The 13359-nt window shown below is 50.4% G+C and overlaps 1 protein-coding gene across 1 annotated transcript; it reads left to right on the forward strand.

Annotated features, from left to right (window-relative positions):
* The first annotated feature begins 279 nt into the window (after positions 1 to 279).
* Positions 280 to 12997, forward strand: stx1b (syntaxin 1B). The gene is made up of 10 exons (XM_077619865.1): positions 280 to 694; positions 4229 to 4303; positions 5113 to 5212; positions 5576 to 5650; positions 5721 to 5794; positions 6384 to 6492; positions 6571 to 6644; positions 7518 to 7655; positions 7712 to 7822; positions 8462 to 12997. The coding sequence occupies exons 1-10, from the start codon at positions 665 to 667 to the stop codon at positions 8540 to 8542; spliced, it is 867 nt and encodes a 288-aa protein (XP_077475991.1). The 5' UTR covers positions 280 to 664; the 3' UTR covers positions 8543 to 12997.
* The last annotated feature ends 362 nt before the right edge of the window (positions 12998 to 13359 follow it).

Here is a 13359-nt window from a genome sequence, read left to right on the forward strand (position 1 = left end):
AAAATCACATATGCTTTCTTGAAATTATGTTGTTGTTTTTACAAAAGGACACGGTTCTCTTCACATGACAGGTACGAAACAAAAAAATATTTTTTTATGATTTTAGGAGGTGCACGTCTGCCGTCTGTCGCTTGAGGGTGCTGTTGCTTCGCTTGTGACGCGCCTGCGCACGGGCCGCCTCCCCTCCGCATCCATGGCCCCTCCCCCCTCTTTTCTGCAGCATCAGTACCACTCTCGCTCTCTCTCTTTCTCTCTCTCTCTCTCTCGCTCTCACTCTCTTTTCGCTCGCCTCCTCTCCCCCTGCCGCCCGCCCCTCCCCCACTCGCTCGTCCCGCTGCTGCGTTGCGGGCCACACTGTGACCGCACCGAGGAGGAAGAGGAGGACGAGGAGGAAGAGGACCGCCGGGGGGGCAGCTGCGTTCCAAACCAAACGAGGGGGGCTCCCGAAATAGGCGAGGAGGAAAAGAAGAAGAAGAAGAAGAAGACGACGACGTCTGTGGCTCCCTCTCGCCATCCTCTTCAACCGTGCGGCATCCCAAAGTGGGAATTCGGTGGCGGAAGGACGACGCCAGAGGCCCCCCCCCCCTCCCACCCGGACGAGCTCGATCGTTAGCGACCCCCGACCAGCACTTGGAGCAGGCGCGTACGTGCACGTCGAGCAAGCATGAAGGATCGCACGGCGGAACTGCGGAGCGTAAGCTGACATTTTCTCCCATCTTCCTCTTCCTCCTCCTCGTGCGGCCTCCGTCCGCGCGTGCGCGTGTGGCTTTGCTCGCTCGCACGCGCGCGCCTGTGTTGCGTGTTACACTGGAAGGGACCGAAACCCTGGCGTCACGTGACGTAGCGCGCGCGAGCGAGCGAGCGAGCGAGCGAGCCGGGCGCGTCCGCGCCGTCGGAACGTGACATTTTGCCGTTTTTTCCCGGGCTTCGACGCAGAGGCCTCGCGCTGGCGTCGGGTGGACGCGCGCCTGCGCCTGGCGCTCGTGCGCGCGCCGGCCCGGGGAAGAAAATGCAGACATTTTTTCTCTCCCTTTCCCGGCCTGGTTCACCAGCGCCCCCGCGAGCCGCGTCAATGGGTCATCGTGGCCTTGGGGGAGGTCTCATTATTCCGGCCTCACCCATTTTGGGAGCCGCCACGCGCACGCGAGCTTCCTTCTTTCCACCATTGAACAGCTGATGCTTCCTGCGGGCGGGGGGTGGGGGGTTTAGGGGCGGTTGGGGGGGGGAGGCGGCTGCACACTCTGCAGCACCTATAAACTAGCCAGCCATCGTTCCATCCATCACAGCACATCTATCTGCAACACATCTATCTTCCATCGGTCGTACGATAGATAGTCCGTCTCGTCACCACGTAAAAGTCATCTTTATGAAGCACATGCTAGCGTAACATGAAATAGGTCATGAAAATGCCAGTCTGCCCAAACCACAATGAAAATGAAATCGAGTCCCAGCGTCTCGTTCACGAGACGCTGGGACTCAATTTCATTTTCATTGTGGTTTGGGCAGACTGGCATTTTCATGACCTATTTCATGTTACGCTAGCATGTGCTTCACGTCCCGTGTGGCCAAAGTTCACACGATCGCAAGCGAGATGTCTTGGAAAAGTCAAAATGCACTCTTATTTTCTCATTGGCTCCCGTCGAAGGGGCCAGACGTCCGGGTCATTTGGAGTGAGAGGGCTGGCAGCCTCTCTTTCCCATTCAAAATGAGATGGACGTCGAGCGCCGTCAATGACAGCGAAAGATGAGCGTTGAGGGCCGCTCCTTTCATTTGAAAGCAAAAGACAACAGCTAGCCTAAAGGCAGTTGCTTTGAAGTATTTTGGTCTGCAAATTGTGAATTTGATTAAAAAAATATTTAAACACAAATTATACTCTAGGTCAAACACGCTATTAGACTCGAGCGCAGGTACACGTGATAATGGGTATTAATGACATGATGTTAGGAATTGTAAAATACTACCATTTGATTGGTTAAAATAGTACCGGTATGAGCAAATTTCTGCTTTATGTTAGGCAGGTAATAGTTGAAACATGTTCGACATTTAAATGGAAACTATCCAAATATTAAAAATGATTTTGTTTCCATTCATTGTATGGTCTCATCAATCAATGTACACTCCTAATATATTTTCAAATATTACTTTTAAATGATAAAAAAATGTCGAACGGTCGTCGCCAGTCCGAATGGATTGAACGCATAGTGCCATCAATGGAACAAACACATCATTATAAATCATCCTAAACACGTTCCTTAGCGATTCAATAGAAATCCACAATACCGAGTACTCCAAAATCACATTTCATCAAATCAACCCCACCCGAATGTGAGAATTTTTGGGGTGTTTTTTGGTATAAATCCCCACTGTAAATCCCAATTTGAGGAGTATTAGTATGAAGAAGATTTCCTTCAGCTCTTTTCCTCCCCATTTTAATCAATCTAGCGGAATAATTGTCAACTCTGGATTGATTGATGTCGTTTTGGTTGACTTCCAAACACAGTGGCCTCTTTTTGGTCTATTTTCCCACACCGCTGCTTTGTGAGATATTGACCTAAGGCTGGAAAATCCCAATGCTTTGACTTTTTTAATCAAGACGGGCTTTTGTAGGGACACAAGTGATGTCCAAGTGTGTTGGTTAATGGGTGTGTAGTCAGTGACTGGGAAGAAGCAGAAAATGACACTAGACATAAATGTATCCATCATGAGCTTCAATTTTTCACAATGAATCAGAAAACTAAAATGAAGCACTACATTAATTCATTTCATGCCTACTGACGTGTACAATCATTGGTTTTAACTCATTGGCTGCCATTGACTGTCATAGATGTACCAAATCGGGTTTTACATTGATTGTACGGTAGTGTTGTTTTATTGCCAGTCAAACTAATGGTACGCATCATTTTTTTTTTATATATATTTTTTTGTCATGAATTTACTCATGAACAGCGATGGATGCCTAATTTTTTTCGACTGGCAGCAATTGTGGCACTCAAAAATGATCATCCCACTTGGTATGGATTCCATGTCCACCAACTTTTGATTTATGAATCAACACTCACCTCAGAAATGTTCACTTCCACTTAAACATCATATTTCAATGCCAGCCACGGGTTTGACACTGCGTCCTGTCGATGGCAGTTATTGAGTTAAGAGCATGTTTTTTTAATCAATCTTCATGTTGGCAATTGTCTATGTTGACCTGACCTTTGACCTATTGAGCATGGTAACCGGTGGGCTGAGCTGGCCAGACAAATGAAATATTTGGTGACGGTAAAGGAGGTTGTATTACGGTTGTGGGAAATGATGGCGTTTACCGCTTGCCACTTGTGATGTCATCTTTGCTCTGTGACATCATCACTCAGGTGACGTGAGCTTGTAAAAAAAAATAATAACACATCATGAGAGATGATACCATTTTAGCCAAGTGGAACATCTTAGTGTGTGTACATGTGTTGACGTTTCTGAGGCTCTGTGTGTATGTGTGCGGTCACGCTGTGAAGGGCACAGCAGCCATGAACGGCGGCGAGGTCATTTTCATGACGCCTTGAGTCAAACACGCCGCACACACACACACACACACACAAACAGACTAAAGAAGACACACTTTTGACCTTTGGTGACCCCGCCGTGAGTGAAAAGTCAAGTCGGCAAACGTTTGGGTTTTTCTGAGGCGGAAACAGACATTTTTTTCGCCGCCCCTCTCGCCAACGCGGCCGACGCCATCCCAGCGCCCTCCCATCCTTGCTCCGTCCCCTCCCCCACGTTGACTCTCTGACCCCGCACCCGCACATTGGCAGCATGGCATTTATTTGCACGGCTATCCGCGTGTGTGTTTAAAGTGAGGGTGCGTACACAGGAAGTGTACTCAACGGCCATGGCAACTGTCGCCGAGCGCATCTGCCTTGGCGTGCTTTTATTGTGAAGGGCATTTTGGAGTGCCACGTCACATGGCGCGCGCTTATCAGTCGGGCCAGATTCGTTGGTGGTGTTTGCCCGAGAGGGGGGTGTGGGGGTGGGGGGGGCAATAGCGCACCTCGCTCGTCGTATCGACCCCGATTGGTTGGAGATGGTCGAGAGCGGGCCGAGATAAGAAATAGAACCGCCGGCGTCCGCCTTTGACCCCGTCACGTGACCTGGCCTTGTCAATTTGCGTGCTTGTTGCTATTGTGTGTTGTCACGCCCGCCGACCTTGTGGATCATCGTGTGACGTCGGGTATTTGCGCTGCAGGCTAAGGACAGCGATGATGACGAGGAGGTGGTCCAGGTGGATCGAGACCACTTCATGGATGAATTCTTCGAGCAGGTCACACACACACACACACACACACACACACACAAACACACACACTCAGCCAAAACATACATATTGCAAAAATGGAACATAAACATGCAAATAACTACTCCACACACTACACAAACTTAACAGAAAAAGAGAATTTACTCAGATAAAAGCATATGTTTGTATGTATTGAGTTTATTGTCATTTAGTTTTTAGTGTAAAATTTCGAGTGTTTATTTTTGGTGTGATTTTTCTTTTTATTTATGTCGTTTTTAAGGCATTGGGATAATTGTCAGGTGGAAGATAATAAAATAAAACTCAATAAAAGATGCAGGATTTTTAAAACCCTTACTGAGCAGTCATTTAACTCACTGACCTCAATTGACGGCAATAAACGTCCAATTATTTCCGAGCACAGCCACGTTGAAATATCAGTCACATACGCGATGATAAAATCGTGCACAAATTGTAACAACGACGTCACGAGGAAGGACGGCCAATCTGAGATACTCACTCCTGATTGGCTAAAACGATACTCCTATGTTGGCCACTTATTTGGTATCTTTTAATGAGATTTTCTTTACTATGAACCCCACCAAAAACAAATTTATAGTGTGTAAAGCTGTCGTCCGTCTCTTTAGAGATGATCACACGCAACATTTGAACACGTATTACACACACCGACATTGTTGAAGAATCTGTTCTACACGCTAACGGTGCCAACGTGGCGTTGAGGCGTGAATAACAACTTCCTGTTCATGGAGGCGCCATGTGTCACGTTGGCATGTGGTGACAGGAAGTGTGTGTTTGTGTTTTGGCATCTGCGCGCGCAGGTGGAAGAAATCCGCGGCTGCATCGAGAAATTGTCTGAGGACGTGGAACAGGTCAAGAAGCAGCACAGCGCCATCTTGGCGGCGCCCAACCCTGATGAAAGTAAGCTAACGCTAATCTCGGTTGGCATGGTTGGCATATTTACACAGTGGACGTCATATTTTGTCACCTTTTTCATCCACAACGTCAATGTGTGCACGTAATCAATGACGATGGATTTTTTGTTTTGTTTTGTTTGACCTCCCACAATTCCTTGTTTCCTTCCTCGCTTTCCGTCAGCCACGTTTGCATGTTGCATGCCGACCGGTCGTCTGCGTCCGCTCAAAAGACGCATGTGAGTCTGTTTTGTCACTTAAACCCCGCCCCCTCGCTAACGTTTCGACCACCTTCGAGGCGAGGCGAGACGGGAAAGGCGGCGACCGATGGCTGATCGAGCGCGTTGTCGTGTTGTCGTTTGACCGCCAGAGACCAAACAGGAGTTGGAGGACCTGACGGCCGACATCAAGAAGACCGCCAATAAAGTTCGTTCGAAATTAAAAGGTAGATTCCGAACGGGGCGTGGTCCGCTGGCCCAGTCGGGGTAACAGGGAGGGCTGGCATGTCCTCGCAGCGATCGAGCAGAGCATCGAGCAGGAAGAAGGTCTCAACAGATCCTCGGCCGACCTCAGGATCCGCAAGACGCAGGTGAGCCGTGGCGACCCGGACTCGTGATTAACCACAAATGAAGCTTTTCAACATCAATGCCGGCTATTGTTAATAGTAATAAAATGTGTTTAATATAACTAAAATTGGGCGGTGTTGTGTGCACGAGTAGACTTCATTACCCAGAAAGCCCTCTTTTTGCCCGCGCATGCGCGTTGTACGTTTCCTGGTCGAAACTCGTCTGAATAAATCGTTCAGTGCTCGTAGATATCTGTTTAGACGAAAGAGATGCGGCAAAAAAGACAGTGCGCTACAATGATAAACAGCCTCTCATGTCATGGCCACCTGGCTTGGTTGCATCTCGAAATTTTGATCGTATCTAGGGCGACAGGTAGACTTGTACCTCGAGCATGTCGTAGGTAGAGCTGATCGTAGGTCGAGGTACCACTGTAAATGCAATCATTAATAAGGAGCGCAATTAGCCCAGGTTGACAGGTATGCCCTCTTTGACCGACCCAGTACTACGTTGGCAATGGACGTCACGGAGCGCCCTCGCGGCGAGCAAAATGAGCCACGGCGTTGGGCTGAAACCAAATCTGTCTGGTCACGCCGGTTCGCTTTTTTTCCGCAGCACTCGACGCTGTCCCGCAAGTTTGTGGAGGTGATGACCGAGTACAACACCACGCAGTCCAAATACCGAGACCGCTGCAAGGACCGCATCCAGAGGCAGCTGGAGATCAGTAAGGCCCACGCGTTCCGCGGGACCGCCGCGGCGCACCCACGCTAACCCACCCGGCCGGCCGGGCGCGTGTGTGTAGCCGGGAGAACCACCACCAACGAGGAGCTGGAAGACATGTTGGAGAGTGGCAAGCTGGCCATCTTCACCGATGATGTAAGCACCGCACCCGAAGCGGCTCTCACGGCCGCCGCACGTCCGCCGCACGTCCGGCCGACGGGTGCGCTGACACATCAAGTGAACACGGCCCCTGTCACTCGCTCCGTCAAGTGACCCGACGGGCGGTCGGAGCTTTTCACTTGAAGGGGACGCTCGCCCTTGCTCCACCCCCTTCATTTGATCAGCTCCCCGCCCCGGGGGTCGCGTGACCCATGGCTGAAGTCCCGCCCACCGGTGACATCGCAGACACCGGCCAATCCGCTTCGGAAGGAACGAGCTGGTGTCAAGTCACCGTAACTACCCCACGTTTAAAACTTGAACGCAAAATTCCCACGTGGAAATAGGTCTTTTTTTTTTAACGGGCACGTCTGACTAGAAATATATATTTTGCGCGTTTTTAGCGGTCGGAATGTACGGTGCAGAAAAACATCATCCTATGCCAGATTTGATCACGACCATTTTGATAGCGATAACCGCTGCAGATTTAGCGCATTAGCGTTGATAGATTTGACGCATCGTTTGTTCAAGTTTAAATCGGTAAGGCGTGTGGATTCTGTATTGGAATTTATCACATATCGAAGGAAGCACATACGACTTTATAGGGTTTAAATCAGCGTTTTAGCATTATTTCCTATACACGTGCGTCGCGCGGATCGGCGACGTTCCCGAACCTATCACGTGTACTATTTCTAAAACGCTGTCAAGGCTGGAGAGGAAGTGACACAGATATCACAGCCCGTTAGAATCAGGTATGGATCGTGGACGACTTTTGACGGACGTGACTTGTTAAGCGGCAAATCTTGACCCCGCCGGCGACCGCACGAGGTCAGAGGCGTTCCTCGGGCTAACTCGCCAATGGTGACTTGTCAGATCAAGATGGATTCCCAGATGACCAAACAGGCCCTGAACGAAATCGAGACCCGGCACACCGAGATCATCAAGTTGGAGAACAGCATCCGAGAGCTCCACGACATGTTCGTGGACATGGCCATGCTGGTGGAGAGTCAGGTACGTCCCACGCTGGGTGCCACGCCCATGCCTCGCTAACCCACGCTGTTTTTTAGGGCGAGATGATTGACAGAATCGAGTACAACGTGGAGCACTCGGTGGACTACGTGGAGCGAGCCGTGTCCGACACCAAGAAGGCCGTCAAGTACCAGAGCCAAGCCCGCAAGGTGACCCAAATCGAAATGAAAACGTTTTCCCAACCGCTTATCCTCACGAGGGTTGCAGGGGTGCTGGAGCCCTTCCAACCAACTGTGGGCAGTAGGCGGGATACATGTGCGGTCATTGGTCGCCGGTCTTTTGGTCGCGGTCTTTTGGTCGCGGCATTTTGGTCGCCCCGACCGCGACAATGGGCGACCAAAAGACCGACGACCCAAAGACCGGCGACAAAACAAGGTAAAACAACACGGTCTACGCATCAATAAAAGCCAACACTGGCCATGAGCAGTTTCACTGAGCTGACGTGTGAGTGTAGAAGAGTTTGTATGTACATGCGTTGTCCCTTTAAGAAGCGACGTCAGTCAGGGTCTTAACAAGTTCTCCAACAAAAAACAATAAAAGTCCGGGAAATTTGGAGCTTTTCTTTAGCCTAATAATTACTAGGGCATTAAGTATGACTAAATAGTAATTCGCAGTTTGTATTTAGGGAATTTGAGCAACGATTTAAATGGTAATTATCACTTACCTTCCGGGCGACCAAAAGACCGGCAACTAATCGACCATGTACCGGCGGGATACGCCCTGAATTGCTCGCCAGACATTTTCCGGGTGCTAACGCTACGTCCTTGGTGTGCCCCCCCCAACCCCAGAAAAAGATCATGATCATCATCTGCTGCGTGATCCTGGGCGTAGTCCTGGCGTCCACCATCGGCGGGACTTTGGGCTTCTGAGCTTCCGGGACGCCCGTCGCCGTGACGCCGCCCGCCCGTCACCGCGACGCCGCCCGTCGCCGTGACGACCGCCCGCGACAGCCCGACGGAAGCCGGAGAAGTAAAAAGGCCCCAAAAAACTTGAACCACAAATGCAAGAAGATAACCAATCAGCAAACGGGACACACTTGGGGTGGGCCGAGGTCCCGCATTCCCGTCAAAAGCAACACCCCCAAATGCGCCCCGCTGTCCGTGTAACGCGCGTAAACCAGCTCACACGTCGCCCGCCTGCATTTTCATTTGCTTCTTTCTTCTTTGGAGCGTCGCTTTCATCTTGTTATTTTTGAAACCGGACGGTGACGTCGGCGCGGAAATAGTCTGCCGTCGTGCCACGCCCCCAACCGCCCCCCCAAACCCCCCCAAAACAAACACACAATGGCTGTGTTCCGAATCCCTCCTCGTTCTCTATCCGGCGCCCAATTACATTGCAGTGCGTTTACTCCGCATATTCACGTTCCGCCATTCACCGTTTTTTTTGTGTGTGTGAGGGGGGGTGGGGGTAATCCTCCATTTTTTTGTCATAAAAACTCACTCCCAGGCCAAAAGCCACCATAGTATTGCTTTAGTGGCGTCTTGGTGCTGAAGTGAGTTGAGGAGTTTCCTTTCGACAAGTTTGCTGCCATCTTGTGGCATCTATAGGCATTCACGATATAGTATATCAAGTTACGTTAGAATAACAAATGTATGAATTGTGGTGCCAAAATATCCTCGGTAGACGTAGAGCGATTCAGTTTGTAAGATATGCATTGGATAAATGTTATTATATTTCATTTCATTGGACGGCAGGTACACCAGCTCACATTTAACGACGCCAGCCGTAAATTAAGTCATTAATTAGATATATTATTGATCAAATCCCTGCGCAGTTATTAGGCAGCCTTAGAGTTAGCGTTGTCGTGCGTTCTACCAAAATCTATAGAATGGTCTACCCTATCATATCGGGGGCAGCGGGGTTGGTTGTCACCATTTGTACTCTTTTATGAATCATATCAATTCAACCATGTGCTCAGTATAGTCCTTGGATAGACTATAGAAAAGTCAGCGTGTAAAGGGAAGCTTAATATCATGGGATGGATTTGACATCCTTTTCAGTTTACAACTTTTGATAGCGTCCTTTATTATCAATCAAAGACCAGTAGCACACGATAGGGTGGGTTGTCATTTATCCCAATGGGATTTTCTTTAAAAACGGCGACAATCTTCGGAATTCTTTCCAATGAATATTAACAAGATGACGTTCACATTACATATGCACAGGTAGCGTCTACTGAAGAGAACACAACCATTTTTAAGGCTATTGTGTCAGAAATTGTGACAACCAACCCGGAATCCTGTTGATGGCAAAAAAAACAAAACTAATACGAACAAGTGGCTAGCTATAGAATGCAAATCCTAACCATCATCATGCCTTTTAATGCTAACACTGTCCGAACTAGAAACCTGCAAAATGCCACAGAAAGAATAGTGAAGACTAAAAATGGAACCTTAAAAAACAAATCAAGGGGCGTTATTATTTTGTGTGTGCGTGTGGTGCAACTACGATCATTCCAACGCTGATTTTGCGCAAAACGAGACAGCCAACCCTTGTGACAAGCATCCCGGTTCTCTATTTCAAGGGTGTTTTTCGTAGAAATGTTCCCCTATTATATATATATATATATATATATATATATATATATATATATATATATATATATATATATATATATAATGGACACCTTGTGAATCGTATACGTATACTTGGGCTGGCAACGAATGAGTGAAGAAGGCTTCCCAACACAGCCAATGTGTCACACGGCTCCCGAAAGCGCCCCCTATTGGTCACTCGCGTCGATCAACGCCCCGCCCAGCCCGCGGTTACCCGATCGATCGCGACGAAATCCAACTATCGGACTGTAAGGCGGGGGCGGGTTTCCACGGCAACACACCAAGCAAAGGGTGGGAGGGGCGGAGTCAGGGGCGGGGCGGTCAAATCTATGCAGTTTAGATCCAAACGCGACCGGCCCCGCCCTCTGAGCGACGCCCCGCCCACCGCAGTCTGGCGGCCATGTTGATTTGGGGAAGGTTTCGCGACGGTCGGCGCTCTTTCGGCGCCTCCGGTCACTTCCTGTTGGCGCGGGCTCCTTTCAATGTCACTTCCCCCCGCGGACGCGACCCAGCCGTCTTCGTCGCCGCCTTCCGGCCGAATTCGTTTGTGCTCGTCCGGCGCGGCACGAACGGCGCTCGGCGTTCAAGCAATAACGTCGGCCGGCGACCGCTCGCCGTCAGCGGGACGGACGCTAACGGGAAGGGCGATCGGGCGCTTTTGTTGGTTTAGCGCGTGTGCCGTAGCGCTTTTAGCTGTGTGACGTGTCGTGGCAAACAAAGCGTCGGTAGCTTCTTTTCATTCCCGAAACCAAAAGCGACTGGCGTGTGCACCAAAGTTTTGTCGTGTCGTGTCCCAATCAAACCGCGCCTCCCGGCGACCCATCGCGTGGCTCCTCATCCACGGCTGTTTGTCCGCGGGTTGGCGAGCGCGGCCTTGGTCGTCCCTCGCAAAGATGGCGGCGCTAATGAGTGTTCGGAATCGTTCGATTGCGCCCAATTCCCCAATCCGTACGGAGACGTCTCAGCCCGCTAAATAAAAACGCACATTCGTCGAACGAATCGCAGTTTCCGATCAATTCGAGTCCACGATGAGAAAATTACGATGACTGCGTTACCGATCGAGTTCTTTACCAGGCCCACCAAAGGTCACATATCTAACGAACACGTCGCGGATGTATGCTTTTCTTCAGACAGCACCATTTTAGCTACGTGTCGTACTGATGCTTTTATCGCTATCGCTGCTACGTTAGCAATCGGAACGGCTGTTGATTCTTCCCGGCTTTTTCTACCCGGGTTCCATTTCAAGAGTTGGCGCCAACAACCGAAGGATTCCGAACAGAACACGTCCTCGGTGTTGGTTTTTTTGCGTTTCGTAAAGATGACAGCGTGGATCGGGAAGTCCCGCCCCCCTCCCCGCATCCGCCATGTCGAAGGTGAAAATATTACGTGAAGAAAAAAAAAAACAAGAAATACTAGCGATGAAAAAAGCATGCGAAGCGTTGTGGAGTTTGCATGGTGATGTTTTTTCGTATCCCGACCTGCCGCCACGTTGCGCACTTTACCGCTCATCGCCTCCGTCTTTATTAGCTAGCACGTTAGCACGTCAGCCGGGTTCTTTTCGCATCATCCCCAGTGGCGCCCCCGCCCCGCCCCGCCCCATCCAACCGACGACGCTGGCTCACCCACTTTTCCCGTGGCAAAAGGCCCAAGCAAGCGAGCGCCCCAAAGGCCGGCCCGCCGTTAGCATGCCGACGTCCAACGGCGGCGTCCCCCTCGTTTGTAGTCCCCACGACGCCGCGGCGCTCTGTCTTCCTGAAAGCATTCCCCAAACCAAAAGTCCTCCTGGTCCGGTCGCCGTGACAACGTGTTGTTCGCCATTGATCCGACGCTCCGCCCACATCTTTGTGCTCCGCCCTTTCCGACTCAGTATTCATTTGTATTAGTGGGAGGAGTCAAGGAGAAGGACTTTGACTTTGTTGTTGTCGTTGTTGTTGTTCAGATCGCCATGGAGACGAGAATGTGTAATTATTGTAAATAACCGCAAAAGACGACCTGCATGTTTATCTAGAAACTTCCCGCCAAAGTGGACGGCGTCCCGGAGCGTCCCGGAGCGTCCGCTCGGTCCTCTTGAGCCGCCGCGTCCTCTTTAGCCGCCTTGTGGGCGCCCCAAAGTGCTTCCTCCGTTTTGGCGACTTTGTCTGGGCGAATTGAAGTCGCGCCAAAGACGGACGACGGCCCCGGGGGCCCCCTCCCCATCCGGCCCCGCCCGCAGGCCCCTCCCCATCCGGCCCCGCCCGCAGGCAGGCCGACCTGGACAAAGTGCAATATTATTTTGGCGGTGCCGAGGCCCGGGACTAAAGAGGACGAGCAGCAGGACGTCCACTCCCCGCTCGCTCGGCCACTTTGACTGGAAAATGCAACTTGTGTGTTTCTTTTAGTGTGTGTTTGTGTGTGCGTAGTGTAATGTAAACGCCATCCGTCCCCCTTCAGCCCTCCCAGCGAAAACCCCTTAAGACCCCCCGCCCGGCCCCCGATTGGCAAACGGTCCCCTCCCTCCCTCGTGCTGCTGTTGGCTGTTTTGTTTCCGTTGGTGTGACGTGCCAGTATAACCAACCGCCCCCCCCTCACCCAGCCCCCAAAGCCTATCCCACCCCGTCGACCAGTCGCTCTTGCCCCTCTCCCTCGTCCTCTTCCTCCATGGATCTTTAAGATGACAACTCTATGCAGATGCGTCTTTTCTAAATGTGTCCAACATTTTAAGTTCCGACAAAAAAAAACCCTGACAGAAATATTGAAACATGAAGAAATAAAGAAGGATTGTTCAGTGTTCACACGTCTACTTCCTGTTCCAGCGCGCGCCAACATTTTTGGGGGCGGGTCCTCTCACGCCCCACCCACAAAAAGGCCACAGTTCATTACTCAAACCTCCTACCCAATTAACTGGTTGGCTGCCATACTGTCAAACATTAAGATTTTTTCAGATATATTACTTTAGAATTATACATGTGTTAATAAAAATTAAAATGAAACAAAAATGACCTTGGCAGCCAAGGAGTTAAATTGGTGCCCTACAAATGATTAAGAAACCACAGAAAAAACTGCACACCAAAAAGTAGGCGATCGAGCACCCCCTAGTGGCTCTGCGTGCACCTACAGACCAAAAGGTAAGCGATTGAGCCCCACCTAGTGGC

This window comes from Stigmatopora argus, chromosome 14 (genome assembly GCF_051989625.1).
Source record: "Stigmatopora argus isolate UIUO_Sarg chromosome 14, RoL_Sarg_1.0, whole genome shotgun sequence".
Taxonomy (NCBI): domain Eukaryota; kingdom Metazoa; phylum Chordata; class Actinopteri; order Syngnathiformes; family Syngnathidae; genus Stigmatopora; species Stigmatopora argus.

Coding starts and splice junctions, on each gene's coding strand:
- stx1b (XM_077619865.1), top strand. CDS start 665: ATGAAGGATCGCACGGCGGAACTGCGGAGC. Junction 7,656..7,711: donor CCATGCTGGTGGAGAGTCAG/GTACGTCCCACG, acceptor GCTGTTTTTTAG/GGCGAGATGATTGACAGAAT. Junction 7,823..8,461: donor ACCAGAGCCAAGCCCGCAAG/GTGACCCAAATC, acceptor CCCCAACCCCAG/AAAAAGATCATGATCATCAT.